Here is a 25,479-nt window from a genome sequence, read left to right as displayed (position 1 = left end):
GTTGTGATTGAGTGTTCAACTAGTTTTGGGTTGGGTGTTCAATTTTTTTGGGTTAGATGTTCAAGATTATTAAAATTGGGTGTTCAATGATATTTAAGTTGGGTGTTCAAAAAAAAGTTAACACATAATTTTTACATATATTCTAAGCAAAAAAAAATTGTTTGGGTGTTCAATAGACCATGCAATGCCCTACATAGAGCCGCTTTGAAAAGTACAACAATTCAATAAACTATACTTGTAGTTATCAAGCTAAGATTGTTGGAAAATTTATATAAATGGTCCTTCTAATTTCATCTGAGTGTTATTTTCGTCCTCCAAATATCAATTACAACTCTTTTAACCTGCAAGTTTGGTTTTCGTACCAAATTGGTCCAATTGATAACTTTTGTCATCCAAATTAGATAGAAAAAATCAGATTGATGGCAGTTTGGACGTTACAGTTCATACAAGGTTAGTCCCAATTGATAACGTCTGCCCTCAATTTGAATTTTTCTGTCCAGTTTGGCTGACAAACATTATCAATTGGACCAACTTGGTACGAAAACCAAACTTGAAGGTTAAAAGAGTTGTAATTGATACTTGAAAGATGAAAATGAGACTCGAGTAAAACTAGGAAGACCATTTCTATAAATTTTTCAAGATTGTTTATCTTCTGTTTAATCCAACCAAAGGAATAAAAAGTTAAGCTAGATTTTGGCAATATTATTAATTAGTACTCCACTATATACCAGAATGGTATGTTCTCACAGAGAAATGTTTTTCTATTTGATTTGTTGCCCACTTGCGGTATCCTAATTAAAGGATAGATGTGTTCATAGAAATTGATAGCACTTGAGAGGTTTTAACATATGAGATCTTAAAAATGAGCAAACCCTTACCTCTTAGGCCTCGACCACTTGGCCAATTCATTCGTTTCAAAAAATAGTAAACTGTAATTATTTAACTTGTTTGGTAGTTACCCCTTAATCAACAAGTTAACACTAACAATAACTAAATTAAGCAATGCAAACCCGAAATAGATGTACTTAATGCAAACTCCAATCGGCATGTGGGTCTTTCTTCCTAAAATATTGGTTTGGTATTTTGTTCGGTATGATTTATTATCATAACTTCTTGTTTATTTTTTTGTCAATATTTTAGTAGCGATCATTCGTCTCGGATGAGAGAAATTAGAGAAGTGCAAAAAAAAAAAAAAAGTTGAAAAAAGTTCGGATAAAGAAAATAATTTGTTTCAAGCTTTTTTCGTCTTTTTAATAATTTATGAATTTTCATTTTCATTTTTGAAACTTTTTTCATCGAGAAAAATAATTAATTCAAAAAAATTGATGTATACATCTAAGAAAATTCAGAAAAAATTTTGAAGAAAAATACCAAAATAGTACTCCGTAATGTGTACTAAATAAAAACAAAAATACAAATCAGGAACTAGGAAGAAGGGAGCTAAAGTCACGTGCACATTCCACGTGACCTCTCTTTCATTTGATCCGTGTGACTCCCACGTACGAATCCCAACCCGCATTTAATAGCCTGAAAAAAATACAAAATGAAAATAAAATTAGTTAAGGCCTGTTTGGTGAGAGAGAAGAAAAGTAGAAACGGAGAGAGAGAGAGGGAGAGAGAGAGAGAAGGCGGAGGAAATGGGTAAAGGAGCAGCAGCAGCAGCAGCAGCAGAGACGAAGAAGAGGAAGAAGAAAGGACGTCCCTCTCTCCTAGATCTCCAAAAACGCAATCTTAAACAACAAGAAGAACAACAAAAAGAGAAACACCCAATTACTCCCAACCCTAATTCCAACCGCCGATCAACACGCCACAATCCGGCTTCCGACTTGAAACCCGGAAACAACGACGACGATGACGACGACGAGCGAAAAGAGAAAAAGGTCAAGCCTTTGGTCCGTTTGCCCCCTTCCGTGTCCTTGAATTCGGCTTCTGAAGCCTCTGATTCCAATGCTGATGGCGACAAACCTGAGATCAATCACTTTACTCACAGATCTGCTCATCAGGTACTACTAAAGGCTTCTTTCTTTTTTGTATATTTCTATCCGTTAAGTTTTGGACTTCAAGTTCTAGGTCTGTTTTCTTTCTATTTGTGAAAAAATGAAGAAAAAATAAAGAAGCATGCTTGTATCCATTTGCCGTTTGTTTTAGTAAAAAGTTTTGGGCGTTGAAGATAAGTTTTGAAGAGTGTCCATGTAGGAGTAATTTAAATTGGTTGGGATTTTCGCGCGTAATAAGTCAGACCCTTCCTTCTTTTGTGGTCGCCTCAGATCGGAAGTGCTTTGACTAAAAGTCAAGGTTTTGGGTTTATTCAAATATACGTAAAATATCTATTTACCTTTTCAATTTTTTTGTTTATTTGAAATCTGGGTGGTTTCTATTTTTCGCTTTCTAGATAGGATTATTGAGTATTATTAATTACTCTTATATTGTTTGTATTCAGTCGGGTGCGTACAATAATTATATAGATAGATATACCCGCCATCCATCATGTCTTGGAAAAAGTTTCAATTTGTCTTTTCCTTAATTATTCTGATTTATATTTCCTCATGTACTTTCTCTTCTGTTGCTGCTTAATTATCTGCGGCTTCTGAGCTTTTAATTGTTGAATTACTAATTTGTACATTTATTTTTTTGCCCTCCTAACGGAACCAATGTGTATTGGATCAATTTTTGCAGTTGGAAAAGGTTCAGAAAGCGATGGACACTCTACATGGTTTTTATCAAATTCTTCGCTCTTGAGCAAAAGGCAGTTTTTATGGGGAATTCCCAGTAATTACCTTTATTATAAAATAACTGTTCCAATTATTTGTGGGCAGGGCCGACGTTGGACTCTGGACCCACAACACCTTTGCCAGACAAAACGTTGTTGGTGTTCATCCTTGACAGGCTTCAAAAGTGTGGTTTTTTTTTCTTTTCCTTTTCTTCTTTTCTAGTTTCTCAGATTTCATTTTGCTCTTGTGCCGTTTGTTTTTGTTTTAATAATTTCTTTAAACTCAATGGCAGGAAAGACACTTATGGGGTATTCTCAGAGCCCGTTGATCCTGATGAGGTGCTTCTTTTGGAAATCTTGCATTTATTTAATTTGGTTTTTAACTGAAGCCCCATTAGGTGGTACTGAAACAGTTTCTTTTCAGCTTCCTGATTACCATGAAATCATAGATCATCCAATGGATTTTCAAACAGTCAGGAAGAAACTGGACGAGGATCGCTATTCCAACTTGGAAGAGTTTGAGGTTGGTTTTTGACTGTCAGCTGATGTGCTGGAATTTGTGGTTGTGCTAGTTGCTCCATTTCACAGTTGATTCCATTTGAATCTACCACAGTTCTTTGACAATGAATTTGTTGTCTCCAACTTTGAGGGAATCGGTACTCTATTGAATTTATATGAGTTTCCCTGCCCTCTCTCTCTCCCTGTGTGTATATATATATGTGTGTGTGTATATATATATGTGTGTGTGTATAGACACACACAAACACACACACACACACATTCCAATGAGTCTTTTGATATGAAACACTCCCCACTCCTCTCTCTCAGTTCTTGAGGTATTACTCCATCCAATAGAGTAGTGAGATGGACCAGTGCACAAATGTATTAAAACACTCCTTCAGATAACCAATTCACTGCCATTTACTTCAGATGGAAATCCTTAGTTCGGACCTGAATGCTCTGTGAATTATTGATACCATCTTCTGCAGTAGTTCATGGAATGGTTCCTGCAAAGTGTACTTGCGGTTTTGTAGGTCTGCACTCGCCCTGTTAAGAAGAGTAGCAATATAAATAGGAGAACCTTAATATGGCTTTGGTGAGTTTTCTTAAAACTCCCTTATGGTGACCGATGAAATCCTCTTTAGCAAGTCTTACAAAGTCCTCTGTCAGTTTTTGAGCATGACATAATGTTTGCTGACAGGCCTTTAGATTTTCTGGATTAAGTTCAAATGAAAATACTCGTATAAACTTTCTTAGTTTATTATCCATTTGAAAACTTTTAGCAGCAACCCATGCTATATTAAAGGGGATGGATCTTTGTCGTGTTCTGCAATTGGACTGCTTGGTTGTAGACATGACACTTGATGGCATTGTGACTTTGTTGTTTCTAAAATATTGATGCTATCTTTCAGGGTCTTAAACTTATATTTATTTCTGCAGGCAGATGTGTTTTTGATATGTTTGAATGCAATGGAGTATAATGCTTCAGATACCGTTTACTTTCGACAGGTAATGGCTATCATTGGAGTCACTAAGAGGTTTGTGATTTGAGCTCACTTGAGTTCTTTGTCTTAATGTTGAGACTGACTTTTTGTAGGCACGGACCATACAAGAGGTGGCAAAAAGGGACTTTCAGAATTTGAGACAAGTCAACGATGATGGTGAACCACAACCCAGAATTGTGCGAAGAGGCAGGCCACCTGGCAAGAACCCGAAATCATCCTTTGGGAGTCCTCCAATTGAGCGTGTTGGTCCTGAGTCTACCTCCGATGCTACTCTTGCTACTGGGGGTGATAATGGGGCTGGGTCTAACTCTTACAACTTCAGAAGAGGACCTATATCATCCAGGTTTCAATCCAATGATGCGTTGTTCAGGACCTCTAACCAATATCGCAATAATGAAACATGTATTGACTGGTCGATTGACTGGAATAGTGAATTTCCAGGTTAGAGACTTTCATCTTCCAACGTTCGATTAGTTGTTGACTTGTTCTCTGGCCTCTTATGTGTTTTAAAGCCCTTGTCTGATCTGGCTAATTTGCAGCTTCCGTTTTGAAGGCTGAGGCAAAACATGCAAAGAAACAATTTTCTTCAGATGAGAACAGGCGTGCCACCTACAAAAAACTCCATCCTTCAGCTTTTGGTCACGAGTCTTCTGTGTTGGCTACCCTCAGTGGAGACGTGAAGCAGTTAATGAAGGTATGTATGTATCATGAGAAAGCTACTATGCTTCTTCGGCTTGTACTTGGTAGTTGGAACTACTTTGGGATAAAAGTTAACGATCTATATCTCGCACCAGCATTTAAAGGTCTCCAGTTACTTAGGACAAACGTAATAAACAGTGCTTCAGGTCCTTCAGGACAATCTTGTGCAAAGTATATGACCTAGTCATATTTTGGGAGAACTAAACAGATAATTGTAATACACAATCTTGGTTATTGACCTAATCTGTCGTAGTATTGCAGAATTCAATCTCATACTTGTGGAGAATGGAGATTATAGCTTCTAGTTATAGACTTCATAACATACATATTTGTTCAGTTGATTTGCACTAATATCCTTTCTTATTGTATGCTGGCGGATCTATTTTAACTTTATGGCATTTTGGATTATGTGGTAACCAATAACAAGCTCTAACCTTTTTTTTTTTTCACTTTTCAGGTGGGTCTACATGCAGAGCATGGTTATGCCAGAAGCCTATCTCGATTTGCTGCAAATTTGGGGCCTGCTGTTTGGAAAATTGCTTCGATGAAAATCAAGAATGCTTTGCCTGCTGGAGTAGAGTTTGGTCCTGGATGGGTAGGAGTAAATGATGCATCACCACGGTCGCCATCTGGATCCCTTGAGCAGAAATCTTCAAACAAGTCTTCTTTGTCTCGTAAAGAAGATATGGTTGAATCTATACGTGCACAAAATTCCGATATCGACTCTTCCACACTGAGGAGTGGTGTTGGTGGAATTAGCCATGGACCTTCATTCCAGACTTTGCAAAAACACATGCTTAATCCGGATAGGAATGGGTTCAACGGTGTGTTGCATTACGATCATATATTGCAAATGGCTTCTGCGCCTTCTCAAATGCTCGGTGTGGTAAACCATATAATTTCAGAACCCAAATTGCCTGGAAGTTCTAGTAATGCTCATGTTGTAAATATTTCAAACCCTAGTACTGCACCTGATTTACAAACAAGACCTGAAGTGGCACTTTCTGGGCTGCAACCTTGGCAAGGGCTCCCAGCGCATGGAAGACAGTATTCTATACCGGTGCCACCTGATTTGAATGTCCGATTCCAGGCACAAGGCTCGCCTAATTCCAGTTTCCGTATTGGTTCACCACAGCAGCCAGATTTAGCATTGCAGCTCTAAATTCATATTGTTCGTGTTTCTAATTTGACTTGGGCAGAGGAACAAGTAGATTAAAATTTGGTACTCTCGGGGCTATCGGCAACTCTTGACCTCCGGGAAAAGCATGAAAGAAGAAAAACGTCTAAAATGGCACGGTCCCTTCTTCGCCCCTGCATGAAGGACTGGGTGTTGTAGTTCTTGGTCTGTAAGTTAGTGTTTCTTCTAATTCCAGATCGGAATAAGTGGATTCGGTTTCGATATTCGCATGGGTATTGGTAACTCCTGATTGTTAGAGTCTCATCTAGTAATTTAAGCTTAAGTGTAGTGAGACGTCTTGTAGAGGTTATTACACCATTTTTTTGTTTTTTTAGAATTGTGAAATTATAGAACCGTTTAGGTTAGAACCAGTGAATCTTATTCATCAGATCTTAATTGGTTTAGTGGGATACTTGAAATTGTTAATAAGAAAGGGAAATCAGGAAAAAGTATTTCGATAATGTTTGACTGGACAGCATGCTGTACTGGTGGTTGCCTGGTAAACGTTCTGTAGCCAGCCGCTAAACGGTTTAAGGCATGACCTCTTTGTTATTCTTTAGCCTTAACTATTGGACGCAAGCTCAAGTTATAATGGATAACATTTCGGGTTACCTTCAATGATAGAGTATTTGTTTAAGATAACCCGAAATGTTAATAAAAGTCTTGTACTTCGCACATGGTACCAAGATTTTATGCACTACAGTTTTGACACAAACAGAAATAGTTTTGGCATTAACAATTCTCTTTTTTAAACTTCAATTCTTGAAAGTTCTTGGCCCCCAATTACAAGTCCGAAAAAGAAGCGGTTTTAAATGGTTTGGTTCTAAAGAAGAGTTTATGGCCTCTTTTGTGGAGAGATTTCAATGTCGGTGCAGTGGGCTAAACATCTAGCAGCACTCGAGCCGAGCCGAGCTTATTGGGTTAAGCTCGAAGAAGAGGAGTGCAAGGGCTCAACAAGGAGGCCCCAAACAGGCTTGATGTCCAGTTTGGGCGGGGCCGATTTAGCTGACGTGCGTGAAAGGGTGCAGCCTGAGTGGGAATGGCTCGACCACATGGCGTCTGCCTACAAGCCATTCGGTAATCGTCTCGTCACATGCGAGTTCAGCGTCTGCCTACAAGCCATGCGGGAGTTGTCTCGTCACGAACGAACAACGCGAGCTCAACATGAGCTTACTTGGAGTCCACGTGCATTCACACTAAAAGAGGGAACATGACAAATTCTTAAAAGGTACGCAGTTGCTATCTTGCTAAAGAGTTGTGTACTCCTCCCTCCCTCCCTCCCTCGGTTGAGACTAACTTAGAGATAGTTACTCCTTCAGGCCGTCATAACTCTTCTCTTTTTTCGAAACATAAGCCGATCGAGTTTCATAATGAAAACTTTCTTGTTATATCACATAAAACAAGTCTATTATTTTGGTGTGGATAGCAGGTTGGTCTAATTTATCATTTAACAAAATATGACATCATTCTATTTTAAAATTTTGAAAGTAGTAAGTATAAGGACTCGGGAATTGTTTTAGTTCACGGATTGAAAAGGTATATGTATTAAATCCCAAGAGGTTCGCCAAGTGGTCTTGGTTTGAGACTTATGGGTTAGATCTCTTTTAAGGTCTTAAGTTTGACTCTCTTTACCAGCAAACTCTTAGTGCCACCCAACCCTCACTCGCCTGTGAAACGACTATTGGATGGGTTGGACGGATAAGTCCGAGATGCGCGTAAGCTGTCCCAGGACAGCTTGCATTGTCTAAAAAAAGTATTACGGAGTATGTATTAGGAGTAAAAAGTATCCCGAAAAATAATATTTGAGTTAACTATGTATTTTTCCCGGGACAACATGCATTATTAAAAAAAAGGTACTTTGTATTAGGAGTAAAAAGTATCCCAAAAAACAATATTTGAATTTACTATATATCTGTCTCGACTCGTATAGAGTTTTGGACGTACGCCCACGACTATGAAACAGTTTAGAAACTGAAATAAACGTTCATTCTCGAGGATTAGTCTAGGCATGCTACAGCCAGATTATCCTATAACCTATGCAGTTAACAGAATGTGACGACAGAAATCCCTAAACCTTGAAATAAACATAAGATAAATGCAAAAAATAAAGTTACCCTGGACACCACACTTGTTTGGTGTGTACGATAAATAACAAACGATTTCACAATTGACTGACCTTAAACATGATGATGCCATATCAGAACACCAATCATTCTCCACATTCAGGGCAGACACCACAAGTATTAGAAGCAGCTCACGGATAAACCCACGTACTATACCATTTTTGATGAAAGAGATAATTTTCACGATTCCGCATAGTGTTTAATTAAATTTATGCACTTTTCAACTAATCTTAGAAGAATCACATGGCATTATGTGATTGGTATAACCAACAAAATATGTTAATACGGAATGAGTTTCTTCAACCTTTCCCCTTTTAACTTCAAGTCAAATTTAGTCGTACACCAAGATAATTAAAAAAATGGCACTCACCCAAGCTTTTTTGGTTTCATAAGATTACGATTGTTAATAACTCTTGGTTCCTACTTAACAAATGATAAAAAAAAAAAAAGAGTAGACGCAAAAAGGGAGAAAAAGTTCCTCTGCCAATCTAGAAACAGGAATAAAACAAAAGTCAATTCCATCTTATATGTTCATTAGCTGTGTGCCTAATGAGCTCCAAACGATTGCCACTGTGTTAATTCCTCCTTTAATTAGTTGGTCCAAAGGGCTTGAATTCTAAGTTAGTAGTATTCTATCGAATACAGAAATCGACTACAGATTTGGCCTCAAAACGTGCATGGAGTCAAGAGGCTAACTCGGTAGTCGGTTACTGTATCACTGTAATACTCGAGTCTACCTTCCTGTCTTCATATTTGCCAAGCCATGCGGTACCCAGATTGCGATTCAACCCCGAACCATCTCCGCGTCAAATCCTTCAGCCGGTTATCGTACACCTCACAAAACTTCTCCGGCCACTCTTGGGGCTCAACAGGCGCATAACCTAATCCCGGTGTCCTATCCTTCGACTCGAGATTCATCGCTTGCATCCAATCCACTACGTAAGCCGACACCCGCCTCCGAAACTTGGTCTTAAATTCCGACCACGCTTGGAACTTGTAGTGGTTCACCACCGCCCCTTGCAAGTCCACTTTCTTCACCTTGTACCCATCCTTCAACTGGAAATGGTGTATCACATTAAGCAACGACTCCTCGATTGCATCCAACAAAACAATAGACTTGTGTCTGTTTTCTTCCTTCCTTCGACAATTGTACCCCTGCGTCACTCCATTGACCGGGTGCGATTTCTGATTCGACGGTCCAAACTCGTAACAATTAATCATCACTTGCCCAACAGTACCACCAATTCCATGCGAAGATTTCTTTGGCAAGAGAGATTTCAACATCTCATCTGAGGGATTCGATAAATTAATCCACGACGGTGAGTAAACAAACTCATCGACATCGATGTATGCCATCCAGGTGCACGAGTCTTTGGCGTTAACCGCGCAATGAGAGAACCCAGCCTCTTGCGTCTTAGGCCACAGCCAAAACAAAGTGGTCACATTGTAGCCTTGTTCCACAAGCTCAGCCACGACTCTCTCCAAATTGTCGTCGCTGCCGTTGTCGTAAAGTACGAATTTCTCGATCCCGATCTCGGAGTGATACACCACCCACTCTTTCAAAAACTTGGCGGCATTGTACACCATGGTGCACGCGCATAGTAGCGATTTCAGCTGGTCTGGTGTTACCTTGCGCGGGGGAGCGTAGTACGCCACGGAGGGGACCACAAGATTTTGGTCCGGAATCTCTAACGAGATTTTGATTGGCTTATCGTCAGAAGATGAAACGCCGCTAAGCTCGGGGCGTCGACAGCGGAACACCTCTTGTATTGAGGTCGTTACGGCCGTTCTTACGCCGTTAAAGACATCATCGCCGACGCTGAACACGCACCTAAATTTGTTCGGCGCTCTGTTTACGCCTTGGCGATTGTTCAATCCCTTCACGAATAATATGACGTCGTTTTCTGTTGATAGCGAGTCGTATACGAGAAAGTTCCATCGGAGCAGCTCCGGCACAGGAGTTTTCCTCTCAGGCGGATTCTCCGGCGACTTCGTTAGAACAGGCTGTGCGTAAGGTAATCGACGGCGGACTCTCTCCGGTAAATTGCATTTAAATGTGGCACGATAAGGAAACGGTAGGATTCCAGAAGGTTTCGCCGGGGAAGTATCGTTGTTAGGGAAGAGGCAGGTGTATTTGCCGGTGTCGTAGTCCATCGGAAGCGGAGTCCCCGGAGAGATTATAACGAGGATTTCCCAAGCCGGAAGCAGAATCGAAACCGTAGGGATAACGTTGCGATTGCTCTGTTTGTCTTCTTCTTCTTTGATAATTGCGTTATTGGGATTGCTCAGTTTTTCTTCATCCTCTTCTACTACTTGTTCTTCGGGTCGGATGATTGCGTTATTGGGGTTGGGTTGGGGAAAGGACGGTAGCGGGAATGGAGGTGGGAGGACATTGACTGCAGAGATTAATGCTGGTGGTTTGGGAAATACTAATTGGTGATATAAACAAACTAAGGGGATGATCAATGCTATGAAGACAAAAGTAGTTGTGCGAATTTTTTGGGCCATCGATCATTCTGTGGGAGAATTCAGAAAGACAAATTATGATGCGTGTGGTTTATTTATGGAGTGGTAGAACGCTAGTTGGACTTCCTTTTTCTAGTTTGGATTCGTTTCCTTTTCAGAATGAGATTTGTATTAGCCATCCGTATAAGTATGAATCTGTATGGATTATGGAAAAGAGATATTAATGTACTATATATATGGAGAGAGAGTAAGAATTTGATTCGGTGTAATTGTGAAGTGGTCAAAATTCAGAAGGTCGGTTTTGTATGTGGCTAAATTCATGCATGCACTGGTTGGGGCTCATCTCATTTAAATCATATTTGAATATTTAAAATATGGGTTATGTAGCATATTTTCTTCATATCAAGAAGTATTGACCATAAATTGTTCTGAACATCAACTTGTAGTCTTATTTACCGGCTACTAGAGAACTTACAATTTGCAAGATTTCGTATACAAGAAGAAAAGAAAATTGGATCCAATTAGCATTATAATTCTATCACTTAAAGATGTAAGCTTAACTTTGATCTCATCCGGTGAGATTCTCCTATCTCGTTAAGAAAAAGTAACCTTTAATATTTATTGAAGATCTTATTAGTGGTTAGCTATTGATGTCAATAGATCTTCATTTTTTTTGGGTCAATTTCGGATGTTCTGGAAAATATATGTGCACCTCTACTAATTCTTAGAATCAAACCCACTGATTGAACCTCTCCCTATGGTTGATTGGTTGATGATGTCTATGAAGTTTCGAACCTAAAATAAAAAAAGAAAACAAGTTCTTATGTTTCAGGGCATTTACCATCAAAACATGCATAACTTTCCTTGTTGCTATGACTTTGTGGTGCGTCCTTGTTGAATTAACCTTCAAGAAACAAATGGTAACACCAATTTCGTGTGGACTGCCTGAATTATTTTCATGAATCAAATTAACGTTTGATTTTAGGGAAAGTTTTCAATACACACCCCTTTAAGGTGTGTACCATATGCACCTATTGTGTGGTTCATATTGTGTGGTTCTATTCCGGCTCCTCCTTGGTTCCTTGATCTGGTAGCAGTGGTCGTCGGGCTGCGGGTTTAGTCGGCGGCGGTTGTGGGACGATAATAAGGGTGATATGGGTTTGGGGGTTTCATTTTCTTTTCTGTTTTTCTGGCGTATCCGGTTCTTCTCCGACTGATTTTCCCAATTCGGTTGTGTTCCAATTCAGGTTTTCCCTGGATTTGGAGGGTAGAGGAGGTGGGCGAATAACATCGTTGGGTTCGATCTCCTCAAAGAACTGTTGGTCTGAGGCTTCCTCAGATTCACCGGTGTGCGGTGGTGGGGATAAGTTCGTGGTGTGTTTGGCTTCACCGGCTCGATACGAACGTCCAGATCTTCGGGCACCATGGGTGAATCAACAAGTTGGTTTTGCTCCGGTAGGAGAGTTGTATTTCTCCTTTTGTTGTTTCTTAGTTGTTGCTTTTTCAGATTTTAATTGTGTTTTTTGTCTACCGTAGGTTAGAGCTGGGAGTTCATTAGGATTCTCTACTACCTGAACCTAGATTGATTTCTAATCTAGGCGTTTTGTCGGTCCTGCTTGCAGGGGGTGCCTGTATCGAAGTCTTAGTAGTTTTGGTTCTTTCATGTATCATTTGATGAAATCTATATTGCCTTCGGGTTTTGAAATGAAATTGATAATTTCAAAAAAAAAAAAAAATGGTCCAAGATAAAATACATAAACTCGATCATAATGCACAATGAAAATGGGTATGAAAGCATTCCGTGGCAGTGCCCGGTCACACACATACCTTAAAATGAAGTAAGCCATTAACAAAAGGTTGAAAAAAAGAAGTGTGGGCCTTGGATTTTACAGCAAGTGGGTCACACACATGCCTTAGCATAGCATCGGATTATGTCCTTCAACCGCACACAAAGTTCGATCAATCGTTTCGTTTGGCCTTTATGCCACATTCCATCATTCCCTATCCCTTGCCTAGAAAGGTGATTTTACAGTATTATTCTTTAACTACTTCAAAAGTAATTAGCTCACATGTTACTTCTATGCGGTTTCAATTTTCCATTCATATATATATTCCTTGTTTCAAATTTTGAAACATCGAAACAATTGCATACTTTTATAATGTCTCGAGTTGCCAATTTTATGAAAATATGTCTACTTTATTAATTTCTAGTTCTACGTTATTTTACCATCTATATATATAATATAGTTTCAGTAGTTTAAAGTTTAAACAAGATAACATGATCGAAGTTCAAACCTGAGGGTTGCCACTAATACTTTATAAATGTTGTAAAATGTGCATGATTTTCTTACCGAATGTCAATGTGATTAATTTCCTTTCGGTTAGTAATTAATGCTTTCCGAGGAAAAATAGGAAATCATTTACAAAATCTTGCTTAAGCAATCTTCATTCTTTTTTGTTACTAGTAATTAATGCTTTCCTAAAAGCAAAAGGAAAAATAGGAAAACATTTACAAAATCTTGCTTAAACAATCTTCATTCTTATGGAAGAGCATCTTGCTGGCTGAACCCGTGCCACGAATCTGTAGAAACCTTATATACATCTCAAAATTAATTGGTAATGAGTAGAGAGGTTTTAAATGTTATTAAGTGATCACTCATTCCACCCCCAACCAATGTGAGACTCTATGTCCTTAACATCCCCCTCACGTGTAGCCGCATTTGAGGTCTGTCACTTATGGCAATTTTTTGGGTCCTATCATCGTGTAGCCTTTTTGCTGGTCTGTCATCGGGGGGTGTGGATTGTAAATTTTATAAAATGTGGGGTGAAATAGACCCCGCTCTGATACCATGTAAAAACCTTATATCCATCTCAAAACCAATTGACAATGAGTAGAGATGTCCCAAATGTTATTAAGTGATCATTCATTCCACCTCAAGCAATGTGAGATTCTATTTTCTTAACAGAATCACACTTGATTAGATCCTCTTGAATTTCAAAAGAATCATCATTGTCCTCACGAATGGATTGATGAGTCATTGAGTTAGGCTTTTGGTTTTAATTTGCATCTTCTCAATTAAGAACATTCAGTGCCAAACTAAGCTCTACCCCTTCCGAATTTATACTAAGTGAGTGAGATACGTTAATTTGTACCTATCTCCGTGAAAAGAGATGTGAGAACACCACGCAACATTATAAATGAACGCTCTGTCTCTTTTATTATAATACTAGGTGCACCTTCGTGCACAACACGAATGCATGACCGTCAAAGGAAACAAGTTTTGATTTAGGCTAGATATATCTTGTTTGTAATTTTAGAGCCGAAAGCAATAGAAGAGTATGAAAATAGCTTGGAAGATATATTACATAGATTGATGAAAGCAGCAAAAGCATTAGATGATTTACATACAGACCACATAGAGTGTAGTTTATTTATAGACGTTGAAGGAGCATAACACCAGTAAAGCTCGCAGTAGTCATAAATAGCAGTAGTCATATTAAACCACTCATTCCTCTCCTGCAAGCTCTTCATCTGCTCTTTGTCCTGAGAAACATTGATGCGTCTGCAGCTCCAAAAGAATCCATTTTCATGTGCTCTATTTATGAGTAAAACAACACAATCATCAAACCTTGGATGCGTTTCTTGTCCTCCTGCCTTAACCAACCATGTTTAAGTTTTAAAAAAACGATTTCAATCTAGGACTAATGCTTTGCATAATGGTAATAATTTTAACGTAAGTAGCAATTGCATTCACATACTTAAACTTGTAAGCAAGTTGAATTTTGCACTATCATGCAATTATCTTTGCTAACATTTCAAAGTCGAGCCCTAAATGAGTTAGTATTAAAGAAGCTCTTTAGGACTATGATTATGCTGAGCATTTGTACTATCCAATCGAGCCCTTTCACCAAAAATTATCTTAAATTTTTACCCCATTAGACCTATTCTCAAATATGAAATACTCAACGTGTAAATGAAAGAGGTGGAGCGAAGTAGAACATGACAAACAACATAGCATACAATACCCCAACTAATCTGCTCACCCATGGATGGACTGCAATTGCGATGACATAAATGTTTATTTGGTAGGCAGTAATTCGAAAGTGAAGTTTTTTTTCTTGTTGGCCAAATCAGAAGTAAAAAAAATATTGCCAAATAAGGTCATCTTAAGCAATTCTATATGGTAGCCAAATCCTACTCGTAAAATGGATGAACAAAAACTACAATTATTCCGATAAATATCTCCTCATTTACATTTTAAATCCAAATCCTTATGTATGTAATTATTAAATAATTATTACACAAACTACGATTATTCCGATAAATTTACTAATCGCACAATTCTACACCTATACATGAATTTCAATACCACAATCCACCATAGCTTATTATTTACGAAAGAACTAAACCATCCAATTTAATGCAGGGCCTACCAAGAACTTTTCAATACAAATAGGACTAAACATTAATTAATAAATTAAATTCAGGTCACCATTTACATCAAAAATTAAGTTTTGGTACTATTTCCATTAAAATGCAGATTAAGGTTTCGGGTTTCCGAAAAACTACCTCAAACGCGATTCTAAGCTTGGGTAAGTGTTGCATGGTGTTCGTAGATCGCTATGGTGGTTCCGAAATCTAGGGGGTGCGTCCGGCGGCACTCCGGCGGGGCCCGCGGTGGTGGCGTGGGTGTGAAACCCACTGTACGCGATTGTTTTTCTTCTTTTAAAAACGCAGATGGAGTGAGGGAGTTGCAGTGGTGGGGTTTCGAGGTGGGTGCGGTAGTGGTGGCGTCGGGTAAACACCCTGATGGAGTGAGGGAGTTGTGGTGGTGGGGTTTCGAGTTGGGTGCGGTAGTGGTGGTGGCGGTTCGGTGGAGAGCCGAAGAACGGAGGAGACGGTGGTGAGGCCGAGAGGAGGAGGTGACGGGTGGTAGAGTTCGGTGGTGTGGGGAGAGAAAGGTCGTGGTGCCATGGACGAGGAGAGGAGAGGAGAGGAGGGCGTTTTGGGTGGTCTTGGACCAGAGGTGATCGTGGAGGCGGGGAGGGGCATTGGGCCGGAGGTGATCCTATAGGCGGGGAGGGGCATTATTGGAAAATAGCATGCCTTGGGCAATTGGTAAAATGGACGAAATCAAAGGGCAAAATTGTCCCAATTGAAAAATGGCATCCCTCACACCGGTTCTTATTATTTAGGAGGATGATACTATGGGTGACCATTGATCATGTTTTGAATACCATGTGAATTTGTCTTTTAACGCAATGGTGGAATAGACCATATCCGTCATGCTTTTCACCTATACAAGAACGGTAACTCATGTGCATCACACAAAATATGGTCATTAAATGTAGAGGTGGCAATTTGGGTCCAGTAATATCAGGGCTGCAAACGAACTGAGCCGCTCGCTCGCGGCTCGGCTCGTTAGTGGCTCATTCAAGCTCGGCTCGGAAGTTAAACGAACGAGCTCGAGCCAATTTTTTCAGCTTGTTTTGTAAACGAGCTGAGCTCAAGCTAGGATAAGCTCGGCTCGAGTCGGCTCGCAAACCGGGGTATATATACTTAAGTTTATGATTTTTATTGTTATTTCATAATTTGTTCTTTCCGTTTTCACTTTCTAGTCAAGTGAGAGCACACGCACATCAGTACACCCCCGCTCCATAGGAAAATGCTCCATAGGAAAATGAAAGATATATACCTTCACAATCAAAATATTTTTAGTTGTATTAGGTCTATGCGAGGCTATATATATATATATATATATATATATATATATATATATATATATATATATATATATTTCGTTGGTTCATTAAGGCTCGTGACCAAGCTCGAGCTCGAGTTAAGCCAAGGCCTGCTCGGCTCGAGCTCGACTCGTTAAGTTTTCACTGAGCTCGAGCTCGTGTTTGTTAAAAACTTAATAAATAAGCTTGAACACCGTAAAGCTCGGCTCGGCTCGGCTCGTTTACAGCCCTAGTAATATGGTTTCACCCAAACCCATCCGTTTATAATTAGCCCAAATCCACCCATATTTAAATATGGATTCTAATTGGGCTAACTTAATAAACCCACTGATTTTATGGGTTGGAAATAGGTCCAACTTAAAAAACACATCCATTCTTTTACCAGGGCTTTTCACTCACTGGCTCGTTATTTTCGTTATTTAATTTGTTCCCGCTTAACTCAATTGATTTCCATCTCAACTCTTATTATTATTGAGAGAGAGAGAATCAAAGAACAATCTGACGTCTAGCCTTTTCCGCGACTGGTTCTTAAGTATCGATGAATTTATTCCATAAAATTAGTTCATAAAATCCCAATATAAGCTAGGGGTCCATACAAGTGGCAAATGATGCATACATACATTTGTCTGTACCAAATGAGAAGTCATTTTACGAAGACTTCCTTGATGTGTTCTTAGCTTCTGAGGCCTTACCCTGTTATTTGATTTGGCATTGTTTCCAATTGCTATAACTCAGATAATCTTGTCGTTTCGGATTACTCCAGTTGTTATGTAGCAAAGGCAATGACGAGCAAAGTTAGGGTGAGCCTTCTTAAAAAATAAATATACTTATTTGTAATTTTCAAATTTAAAAATAATGAAATTATTGAAATAATAGAATTACTGAAATAAATATATGTGGATGACAAAAATCAAGAAGGCGAAAGGTCAAAATAAAAAAGGAGGGAACACATTAAATGGAGTGGAGGAAAAAATTAAGGGGTATTTTGGTCTCCAAAACAAATTTTACTCTTCATCCAATATTTCAACTACTTTCACAACTTTCTACAATAGTGAGGTTTAATTGATATCATTTAATGAATAGTAACAAATGCCTTATTATGTGTCTTAAAGGCACACATTAACAAAACTCTTATTATTGTTGTGTGTGTGTGTGTGAGAGAGAGAGAGAGAGAGAGAGAGAGAGAGAGAGAGAGAACAATTTGACATCTAACCTTTTCCGCAACTAGTTCTTAAGTATCGACGTTTCGCTGAAACTGCACTTATAGTAGGTGCCTGTGTCTAGAATTTGATAATTTAAATGTGATCACCGTATCGTGGCTACAAGTATAACATGATACGGTGACCAACATGATTGATTCATGGGACACTGGGTGGGTGGATACTGGAAGTTTACTATAGAGGTGGGCCGGTGGCCTTTACCATGCCAAAAGAAATTCCATTTCCAATTTTAGCCCAATAGAAACGGGCCTAAAATCTCAACCAACCCAACCTACCACTCGAAATAAAATTACGAAGCCCACTCCTCCTCAACACCGGCCCAAGGCCCAAAGTCTAGAGAGAAAGAGGGAGAAGAACCACTCAAAGAGGCGCGAAAAGTGGGGCTAAAGCTAAATATTTAGCCGTAATTTCTATTACTAGTATTTTTCTCTGATCGGTTCTAAAATTTTGAGATCTTTTCTTTCTGTTTTTGAATTATTTGTAGCAATGTCTTCTGATGTTGGTTGATAGTTGCTAGATTTTTGCGTTTCTGGACCTCTCCTCCTCCTTCCTATTGGGGGGAGAGAGAGAGAGAGACAGAGAGAGAGAGAGAGAGATCAAACAAAATCATCCTTCTCTCTCTCTTTCGCATTATTTCCTGCCTTTTAAAAAAAAAAATTCGATCAGGCATTATTTCCTGCTTGTTCTGTAGGAATATGAGTACATTTTGTTCATATGATATTGGGGCCACTTTTGCAATAAAAAGATAAAAGTAAAATAAAAATGTTGAGGTGCTTTTCATGCGGGGGAAATAGGCAACTAAAGGATATTGACGATGGAATGGTCGTTCGCTCATCTAACTCTTCTGGTTCTGGTTTGTACACTTTTTCTTCCTCTTTTTTTGTTTTTTTTTTATTATAAATATCTTCACTTTCTTTTTGGGATCTCAATCCTCGTTAATCATTATACTCCTCTCAAAAAGTATGTGAAAACATAGCATATATGTTTATAACATGGGCGGCTCAACTCAAGCTTAGAGTTAGGATTTTGCTCCCTTGTTTGTTTACTGTCCTTTTAATGGAGTACAATTTATGCACGTTGATCACGTGACATGTTGATGTCCCATTAAAATGATTTGTTATATATTTTCTTGGTCGCGAAATGCATAAGAAAAACAGTTTGGATCATTGTTGCGGGTTGAGAATGGACCCACAAAGAGGAACGGTAAGGAGGATTGTACATTAGGCTGTGTTTTGTTTGTCTAAGAAAATCATTTTTTTTAGTCAAGATTTTTTTTGTAGAAGTTCTTTTCAGTTTCTAATCACATTTTTTACTTCTCTGGTTGAGAAACAAAAAGAGATAAACTTTTTTTTCTTTTTTTACCAAAACGGTAAAAAGGTTTGCGAAAAACCATTTTTTGTTTTTATTGTCTTTGGTGAATTTTTTTTTTTTTTTTTGGGGTAAATGAACGTATAAACTTTTCTTTTTGGACAGCAAAAGAAAAAATGAACTTCGAGTGTGTTGATAAGAATACCAGTTTAGAACACCATGTTCAAAAGTACTTCTATTCTCCCAAACACCTTCTTCTCTTTGTTTTCCATTGCATTGGTTTTGTAGTCAGTGGCAGAAGAGAAGTTCCTATTGCTCCAATTTGTGGAATTCAAGTTCTGAAAATAGAGCTCTTATACTTGTTCAGTTTTTGTTCATGAAGCGTTCTTCCTTTTGTGTGTTCTTTATTTAGTTTTGGATTATGCATTTATGTGCAGAGCATGGGAGTAGAAGACGTTTATTTACCGGTAGAGGCAATGAAAACGGCAGCCAAAAGGGCAATGTGGCCCGTAGCTTCACATTCCGCGAGCTTTCTACAGCGACTAGAAACTTTAGGGAATCGAATTTGATTGGGGAAGGAGGTTTTGGAAGAGTTTTCAAGGGCCGTCTAGATTCTGGGCAGGCAAGTTGTGCTTTTCCAACCTCTCTTTCATTTGTACTATGCTTCTTTCGTGCATTTGAATTCAAAATCAGCATTTTGTGTTTTGATAGTTGATTTTTTGTTCCTCCTTGGTCTTAACAAAGGAAAGGTTACTTTCTTGATAAAGCGTGCACATAATAATTGTTCTCTACGTTTTAATTGTTCTCTAAGTTTTAAAAACTATACTAATCACTTGAACTTGGAGCAGATTGTTGCAATTAAACAACTTAATCTCAATGGGTTTCAAGGAAACCAGGAATTTATTGTTGAGGTTCTTATGTTGAGCCTACTGCATCATCCCAACCTTGTTAACCTGATTGGCTATTGCACTGATGGAGATCAAAGACTTTTGGTTTATGAGTACATGCAGATGGGTAGCTTGGAGGATCATCTTTTTGGTAATTCTCGACCATATGCTTATCATTTATTCATCTCCCTCTGACGTAATTTCAATTCTTTCTTTGCTTGATAAGCAATGTCAATGTGTATATAAAGAGCAACAAGGTACCTATATGCAAGCAGAGGACCAAAAGAGCAGCCACAGACAAAAGGGCTCTAAATTCTAAAAGTGAAGCGATTCTAAATAGTCTACAAAGAAAAAACATATAGCCTGGGAGTGGGAGGGATAAGCCCCCACACCCCCGTAGACAAGGTAATATTAAAATGGCAATTAAGACGCAGGATGGACTCCTACACATCTTTGAGCGATCTTTTGTTTTGCTCAATCAAAATCATCTGAATTGAGGATGGAAGGGCAATCGACCAAGGCTCTTATTCTCTACCGTACTCCGCTGCCACCCCTCCAGGCATTGCCTTAGCCACTTAATAATTTGAACCCAAGCAATCCCAAACAGTCCGAGATTCAAAATCCATGACTCAATAGCCACGTGATAGTGAAGGAGAAGGTGGAGACTGATCAGTGTTACCAAAAAATGCTAATACCCTGACGAATTACATACTTTGCAACACATACACATTATTCACCTACGTAACAACACTGTCGATTTAGCGTTTTTGTTGGTTTTTCTATTTATTTCCGTTCACAATCTCCTAACAAGAAACTAATAAATTGCTATGAACTTATGATTCGTCAAGTTGCTGTTTGTTTACTGTGGTAGTTCAAATTAACGGCATACTACTGTTATGTTCATCACTTTCTTCCTTTTTGGAGGGTTGCTCTCTGCGTATTTGTGCTCTTCTAGTAATAAACTTACGTCACCATTTTTAAGTAATTCTTTTACAGGTAAAAGCTTGCATCAAAAGATCTAATATAAATTCCTGTTCTCAGATATTGAACCTGACAAAGAGCCACTGGATTGGAGCACCAGAATAAAGATAGCTGTTGGTGCAGCTCGGGGCCTTGAGTATCTCCACTGCAAAGCAAATCCACCAGTTATCTACCGCGACCTTAAATCTGCAAATATACTGTTGGACGAAAACTTCTATCCTAAACTCTCAGATTTTGGGCTTGCTAAATTGGGTCCCGTTGGTGACAATACCCATGTTTCAACAAGAGTAGTCGGAACATTTGGATACTGTGCCCCGGAGTATGCCATGAGTGGCAAATTGACTTTGAAATCTGACATCTATAGCTTTGGTGTCCTTCTATTGGAGCTGATCACTGGGCGTAAGGCGATTGACCTCTCTAGAAAGGCCGGTGAGCAGAACCTTATTGTTTGGGTGAGTTGAAGCATATGCATTTCCCTGTGTTTAATCACTTGGTGACAATGAAAGGCTTCCTCACAATGTTCTGATTGTCGAACCTGATTGCTTTGTTTGTATGTGGCTCTGGAGGCTTTGTTATTTTATCTGTGTTCTCATTACGCCTTCTTACCTGTTTATTTTAGTACCCGGATTTCAGATCTCTTATGTAATCTGATTGGGTGTTCTTACCTTTTAATGTACATTCCTTGTGTGGTAAAACATTTCAATGGCTAACGCTTAACATAAACGGGCATTCAGTTCTACCACCCCTTTTATGCTTTATGGTAAGGATAACATTTAGTGTTGAAAGTGCTCTTTTTGTTATGCAGTTAGGATATAGTTCTGCTTCTGATAATGGTTTTGTTATCTAGCGCAGTCTCGTCCTTTCTTAAACAATCCAAAGAACTTCGTTCGATTGGCTGATCCCAGGCTGCAAGGAAGCTTCCATGTCCGTGCTTTGTACCAAGCAATTGCCATTACTGCAATGTGTCTTCGGGAGACAGCAAATCTTCGCCCCCTCATTGGTGATATTGTTGTAGCACTGGAGTACTTGGCCTCTCAATCTAATAAAAAGTCAAATAGGGGTCTGCCTCGCTCTCCCCCATCACCATCACCATCACCATCACCATCACCATTGAAGCACGGCAACGACTCGCTTTCTCGAGATCGAGATTTTAGAGGCTTTTCATCTATTTGAAGGCTGTTGGTGCAAGTTGAGGTGTGATTTACAGTCAGGGTACACTCCTTATACTGGGATTTCGCATAATTTGGTTTCTTAAGGCTTTTAAGTTTGTGTATATTTGAGCTGAAGTGAATAATTTGTCTTCCTGGTTGAAGCATGAGGTAAGTCGACCTCCTTCATTCATTTATGCTCGCATATTAAAATTCGAGAATGAATGAATAGGGTGGGATTCGTGCTATTTTCCTTTATTGGCAATTGGCATGTGTTCTGTCTGTATGATTAGGTATATAGGTAGCTCTTTTGCTGCTAAAGAAAAGCTATTTTCAGAACTGGGAGAGTGGAAAACAATAGATTGGCAAGCCCTTATGTACCTGCTGTGAACTTTTGGTCGGAAGATTAATTACTTACGATTTGTCAGCCTTTCAAATTTCCTTAAATAATTAGAATTTCCCATGGCACTTCGAAAGTAAATGTCAATAGACCATACATGTGGTCGTGTTTTTCTGGTCAATATGCTAGACCTTCTGCGTATGTATTCAGTTTGGACTAATTATGTGGTTAGTGCTTGGTGTATGCCATCTTTAATAGGCTCTTTTGCAATCGCCAAAGCAGCTTAGGGTGCTGCAGCAACGTACAGTCATCCAAAGCAGCTTGGATGCTGCTGAAAGATGTGAATTTCCCTTCAGTAGCCAAAGCTGCTTCGGCAATAAAGCTATTGTTTTCCTTCTGTTTTATTCCGCTTTTTAGCTACATATGGCCTGAGTACGGAAAACGCACCACAATCATTGGCATGGAAACAAGCAATATTGTAGTAAACACGGGCATTTGAACAAATTGCTCTTGGCAGTAATTCATGCAACTCCATTTCTATGTTGATTGTGAGGAATAATGGAGCACTTTCTAGTTTGGCCGTGCCCAATAGTCCATAGGCCATATCTGTATCTGGGTAACTCTGGCTTTGGCCAACAAATCAGTTCAACAATTCCCTTTCCCGCGCACATGAATACATGCAAGTTCATATGTGTTGTTTATGGATTGTTAACCTACTAACAATGATGATCCCACAAAAACACACACACACATACTAATGATCACCGGAAACCTGGTGCTGTGAACACTCTTCATGTAGATGCAATCAGAGTAAAAACAATACATGCACATTCGTGTTTTGTTGTGCATAAGCTCCCCCAAAAAATAAAGGTTTCTTTTGTGTGTTTGCATGTAATGCGCCGATAGACTAATTTGTAATTTTCAACTCTGCCTGAGGGATTTTTCTTTCATGGGATTTAAATGCCATTTTTTTTGGGTACATAGATTTGTATATATCATCTAATTTGAAAATTTCTGCGAATGCAGGTGACATTATTGTGCTGCGATTGGATATAACTTCTACAATTTTTAATTTATGGTGACCTATTCCAATCCCGTTGAATGTAATGTAAATGTAAAGATGATTTGGTGACGTAGGTAGGATTTGTTTAAATTGGAAATAATATGTCAAGTCGCGTGCAAATTTCTTCAGTGGGTATATTCTTTTACTGATATTATGAATGAGCACAAATATTTTTTCTTCATGTGTGGATTTGGCATGGCTAGACTTTCATCACTTATACTGTAAGAATGTGTCATACTTCAACATGTTCTTTCCATACGGGGCTTAATTTTCCGGCTTCAAATGGATATCCCGCTAGTGGATGGTGGGATTGGTCTCCAATGGAATAGTCTCCCAGGGATAAGTTGAAGTCCACGTAAGTTGGCCCGGACACCCTGAGTTATCGAAAGAAAACTAGCATGTTCTTGGTCAACCTACTAGACTATTGTGTATTTACTATTCGGGAGAAACTCAGGAACTTCTTTGGAAGCTGTAGCTGCATTTCATGTGGTCATTCTTCCTTGCTTTAAGGACACTAATGTTGGAATGATGCTATAAAAACTAAAATTATGACGCAATTAGAGCCTTGGACCTTAAATGAAACACACATTTATATGGCCATGATTGTGAACATGCCATTGTGATATCAATTATGGATTAGTTATTAGAAGACTTGATGATATCCTTGACCAGTCATCCTTACAAGAACAATATGTCATCAAATCCGTTCAGATGCTTCCATTGACAAGAGAAATACATACATAGATATGTGTAGGAAAATCAAAGTTACAAAGAAGTAAGCAAAAAAGATATATTCCACACTAATAAACTAGAAATTCACCTCCCCATATCACAGAACCATTTAGATGCGAGTTTTTTTTTTTTTGTTTGTTAATAACTAGGTGTTTGGACCAGCTTACATGCAGCTCGATTAATCCTGAGAAGCCAGTCTTACTTCTCTTAAGAAATTTCTAAGAACTTCCCCATTTCTTCACATATGGAGTACCATAATTGTCCTGTGGGAATTGATGAAATTGTCAATACTTGTTTTGTTAGTATATCTTCTTGTTTATTTACGAGTCAGAGATTCCAAACTCCAGTCCAATGGGAAGAAACAGTACGCCGGCCTTTGTTTATTGCTTTCATCTGTCATATCTATTGGATCCCTATACACGCTCTCTTTTCAAATTTCCACTTGTTTTGACATCTAATTAACTGGCTTGAAGCTCAGCCTCTCAATTTCATTTTGTTCACCCTTCACCAGTTAGTGTATGTATCTACAAAGATTACCAGACGCCTACGTCGTTTGGAGTAACTGATCACTACTCCTGAAGTAACGTCACAAACCCTCTACTATCACATATTTACATGTGTTGAGATTCATATACTTAACGGTGAATAGGAGGCAGTGGAGGGTCCTAAAACACAACGTGACGGTGCTCCTGAACACTTGATAAGTTTTTTTTTTTTTTCATATCCTAGACTTAGGGGTTTGCTCCCTCTTAGATTCTTAGGTTCGAAACCTCACAGGCGTTATTAACTCCTTTAAGACCAGTTTATAGAAAGCCAATAGTTAGGTAATAGTATTGTTCCCCAAGATTTGTCGATGTGCATGCATGTATACTGGTCCGGACACCTGAATTATAAAAAAGAAAAGGAAAAAAAAGAAGCTAACGTTGAGGCCCCTCTTTGACAAAATCAAGGAAGACTTCAAATGAGAGTTGCTATATGTACCGACCATTTTGGAGAGAAATTGTACCGACGGCCGCCGGCGGGCCGTCTCCAGCCGCCGGACGGCCGATCCGAGCCGTCCAAAAATTCTAAAAAAAAAAACCAATGGGGCCTACGCGAGAATCAAAGGCATCCGAGGTGTGTGGGTACTTGATCCGAGCACCCCTTTTTCGTGTATATACACGTATATACATATATACACGAAAAAAGGGTGCTTAGATCAAGTACCCTACACATCTCAGATGCCTTTGATTCTCGCAAAGGCCCCATCGGTTTTTTTTTTAAAATTTTTTGGACGGCTCGGATCGGCCGTCCAGTGGCCGGAGACGGCCCGCCGGCAGCCGTCGGTACGATTTCTCTCCAAAATGGTCTGTACTCATAGCTTTTCTCACTTCAAATG

The 25,479-nt window shown here is 39.0% G+C and overlaps 3 protein-coding genes across 5 annotated transcripts; 2 read left to right on the top strand and 1 right to left on the bottom strand.

Moving 5' to 3' along the window:
- Positions 1-1,555: 1,555 nt before the first annotated feature.
- Positions 1,556-6,552, top strand: LOC131333915 (uncharacterized). The gene is made up of 9 exons (XM_058368729.1): positions 1,556-2,003; positions 2,677-2,713; positions 2,817-2,895; positions 3,004-3,049; positions 3,135-3,233; positions 4,151-4,219; positions 4,308-4,656; positions 4,755-4,909; positions 5,372-6,552. The coding sequence occupies exons 1-9, from the start codon at positions 1,638-1,640 to the stop codon at positions 6,074-6,076; spliced, it is 1,905 nt and encodes a 634-aa protein (XP_058224712.1). The 5' UTR covers positions 1,556-1,637; the 3' UTR covers positions 6,077-6,552.
- A 2,009-nt stretch (positions 6,553-8,561) lies between these two features.
- On the bottom strand, positions 8,562-10,893 carry LOC131333914 (glycosyltransferase family 92 protein Os08g0121900-like). The gene has a single exon (XM_058368728.1). It carries the CDS (start codon positions 10,720-10,722, stop codon positions 8,962-8,964), a length of 1,761 nt encoding a protein of 586 aa, XP_058224711.1. The 5' UTR covers positions 10,723-10,893; the 3' UTR covers positions 8,562-8,961.
- Positions 10,894-18,226: 7,333 nt separating this feature from the next.
- On the top strand, positions 18,227-23,550 carry LOC131333913 (probable serine/threonine-protein kinase PBL21). 3 transcript variants are annotated; one of them, XR_009201966.1, is made up of 6 exons: positions 18,227-18,495; positions 19,388-19,572; positions 19,799-19,988; positions 20,879-21,247; positions 21,666-22,137; positions 23,333-23,550. XR_009201966.1 is itself a non-coding variant. In XM_058368727.1 (6 exons), exons 1-5 carry the CDS (start codon positions 18,405-18,407, stop codon positions 21,989-21,991), a joined length of 1,179 nt encoding a protein of 392 aa, XP_058224710.1. In that variant the 5' UTR covers positions 18,227-18,404; the 3' UTR covers positions 21,992-22,030; positions 23,333-23,550. The 3 variants fall into 3 exon arrangements, 1 of the variants encoding a protein (XP_058224710.1); XR_009201965.1 differs by having other exon boundaries at positions 20,879-21,270; positions 21,671-22,137; XM_058368727.1 differs by having other exon boundaries at positions 20,879-21,270; positions 21,671-22,030.
- Positions 23,551-25,479: the final 1,929 nt, after the last annotated feature.

Source organism: Rhododendron vialii, chromosome 7a (genome assembly GCF_030253575.1).
Source record: "Rhododendron vialii isolate Sample 1 chromosome 7a, ASM3025357v1".
NCBI classification, from domain to species: Eukaryota; Viridiplantae; Streptophyta; class Magnoliopsida; order Ericales; family Ericaceae; genus Rhododendron; species Rhododendron vialii.
Note: the sequence above shows the minus strand (reverse complement) of the source record. Positions and strands in the feature narration are given on the sequence as shown.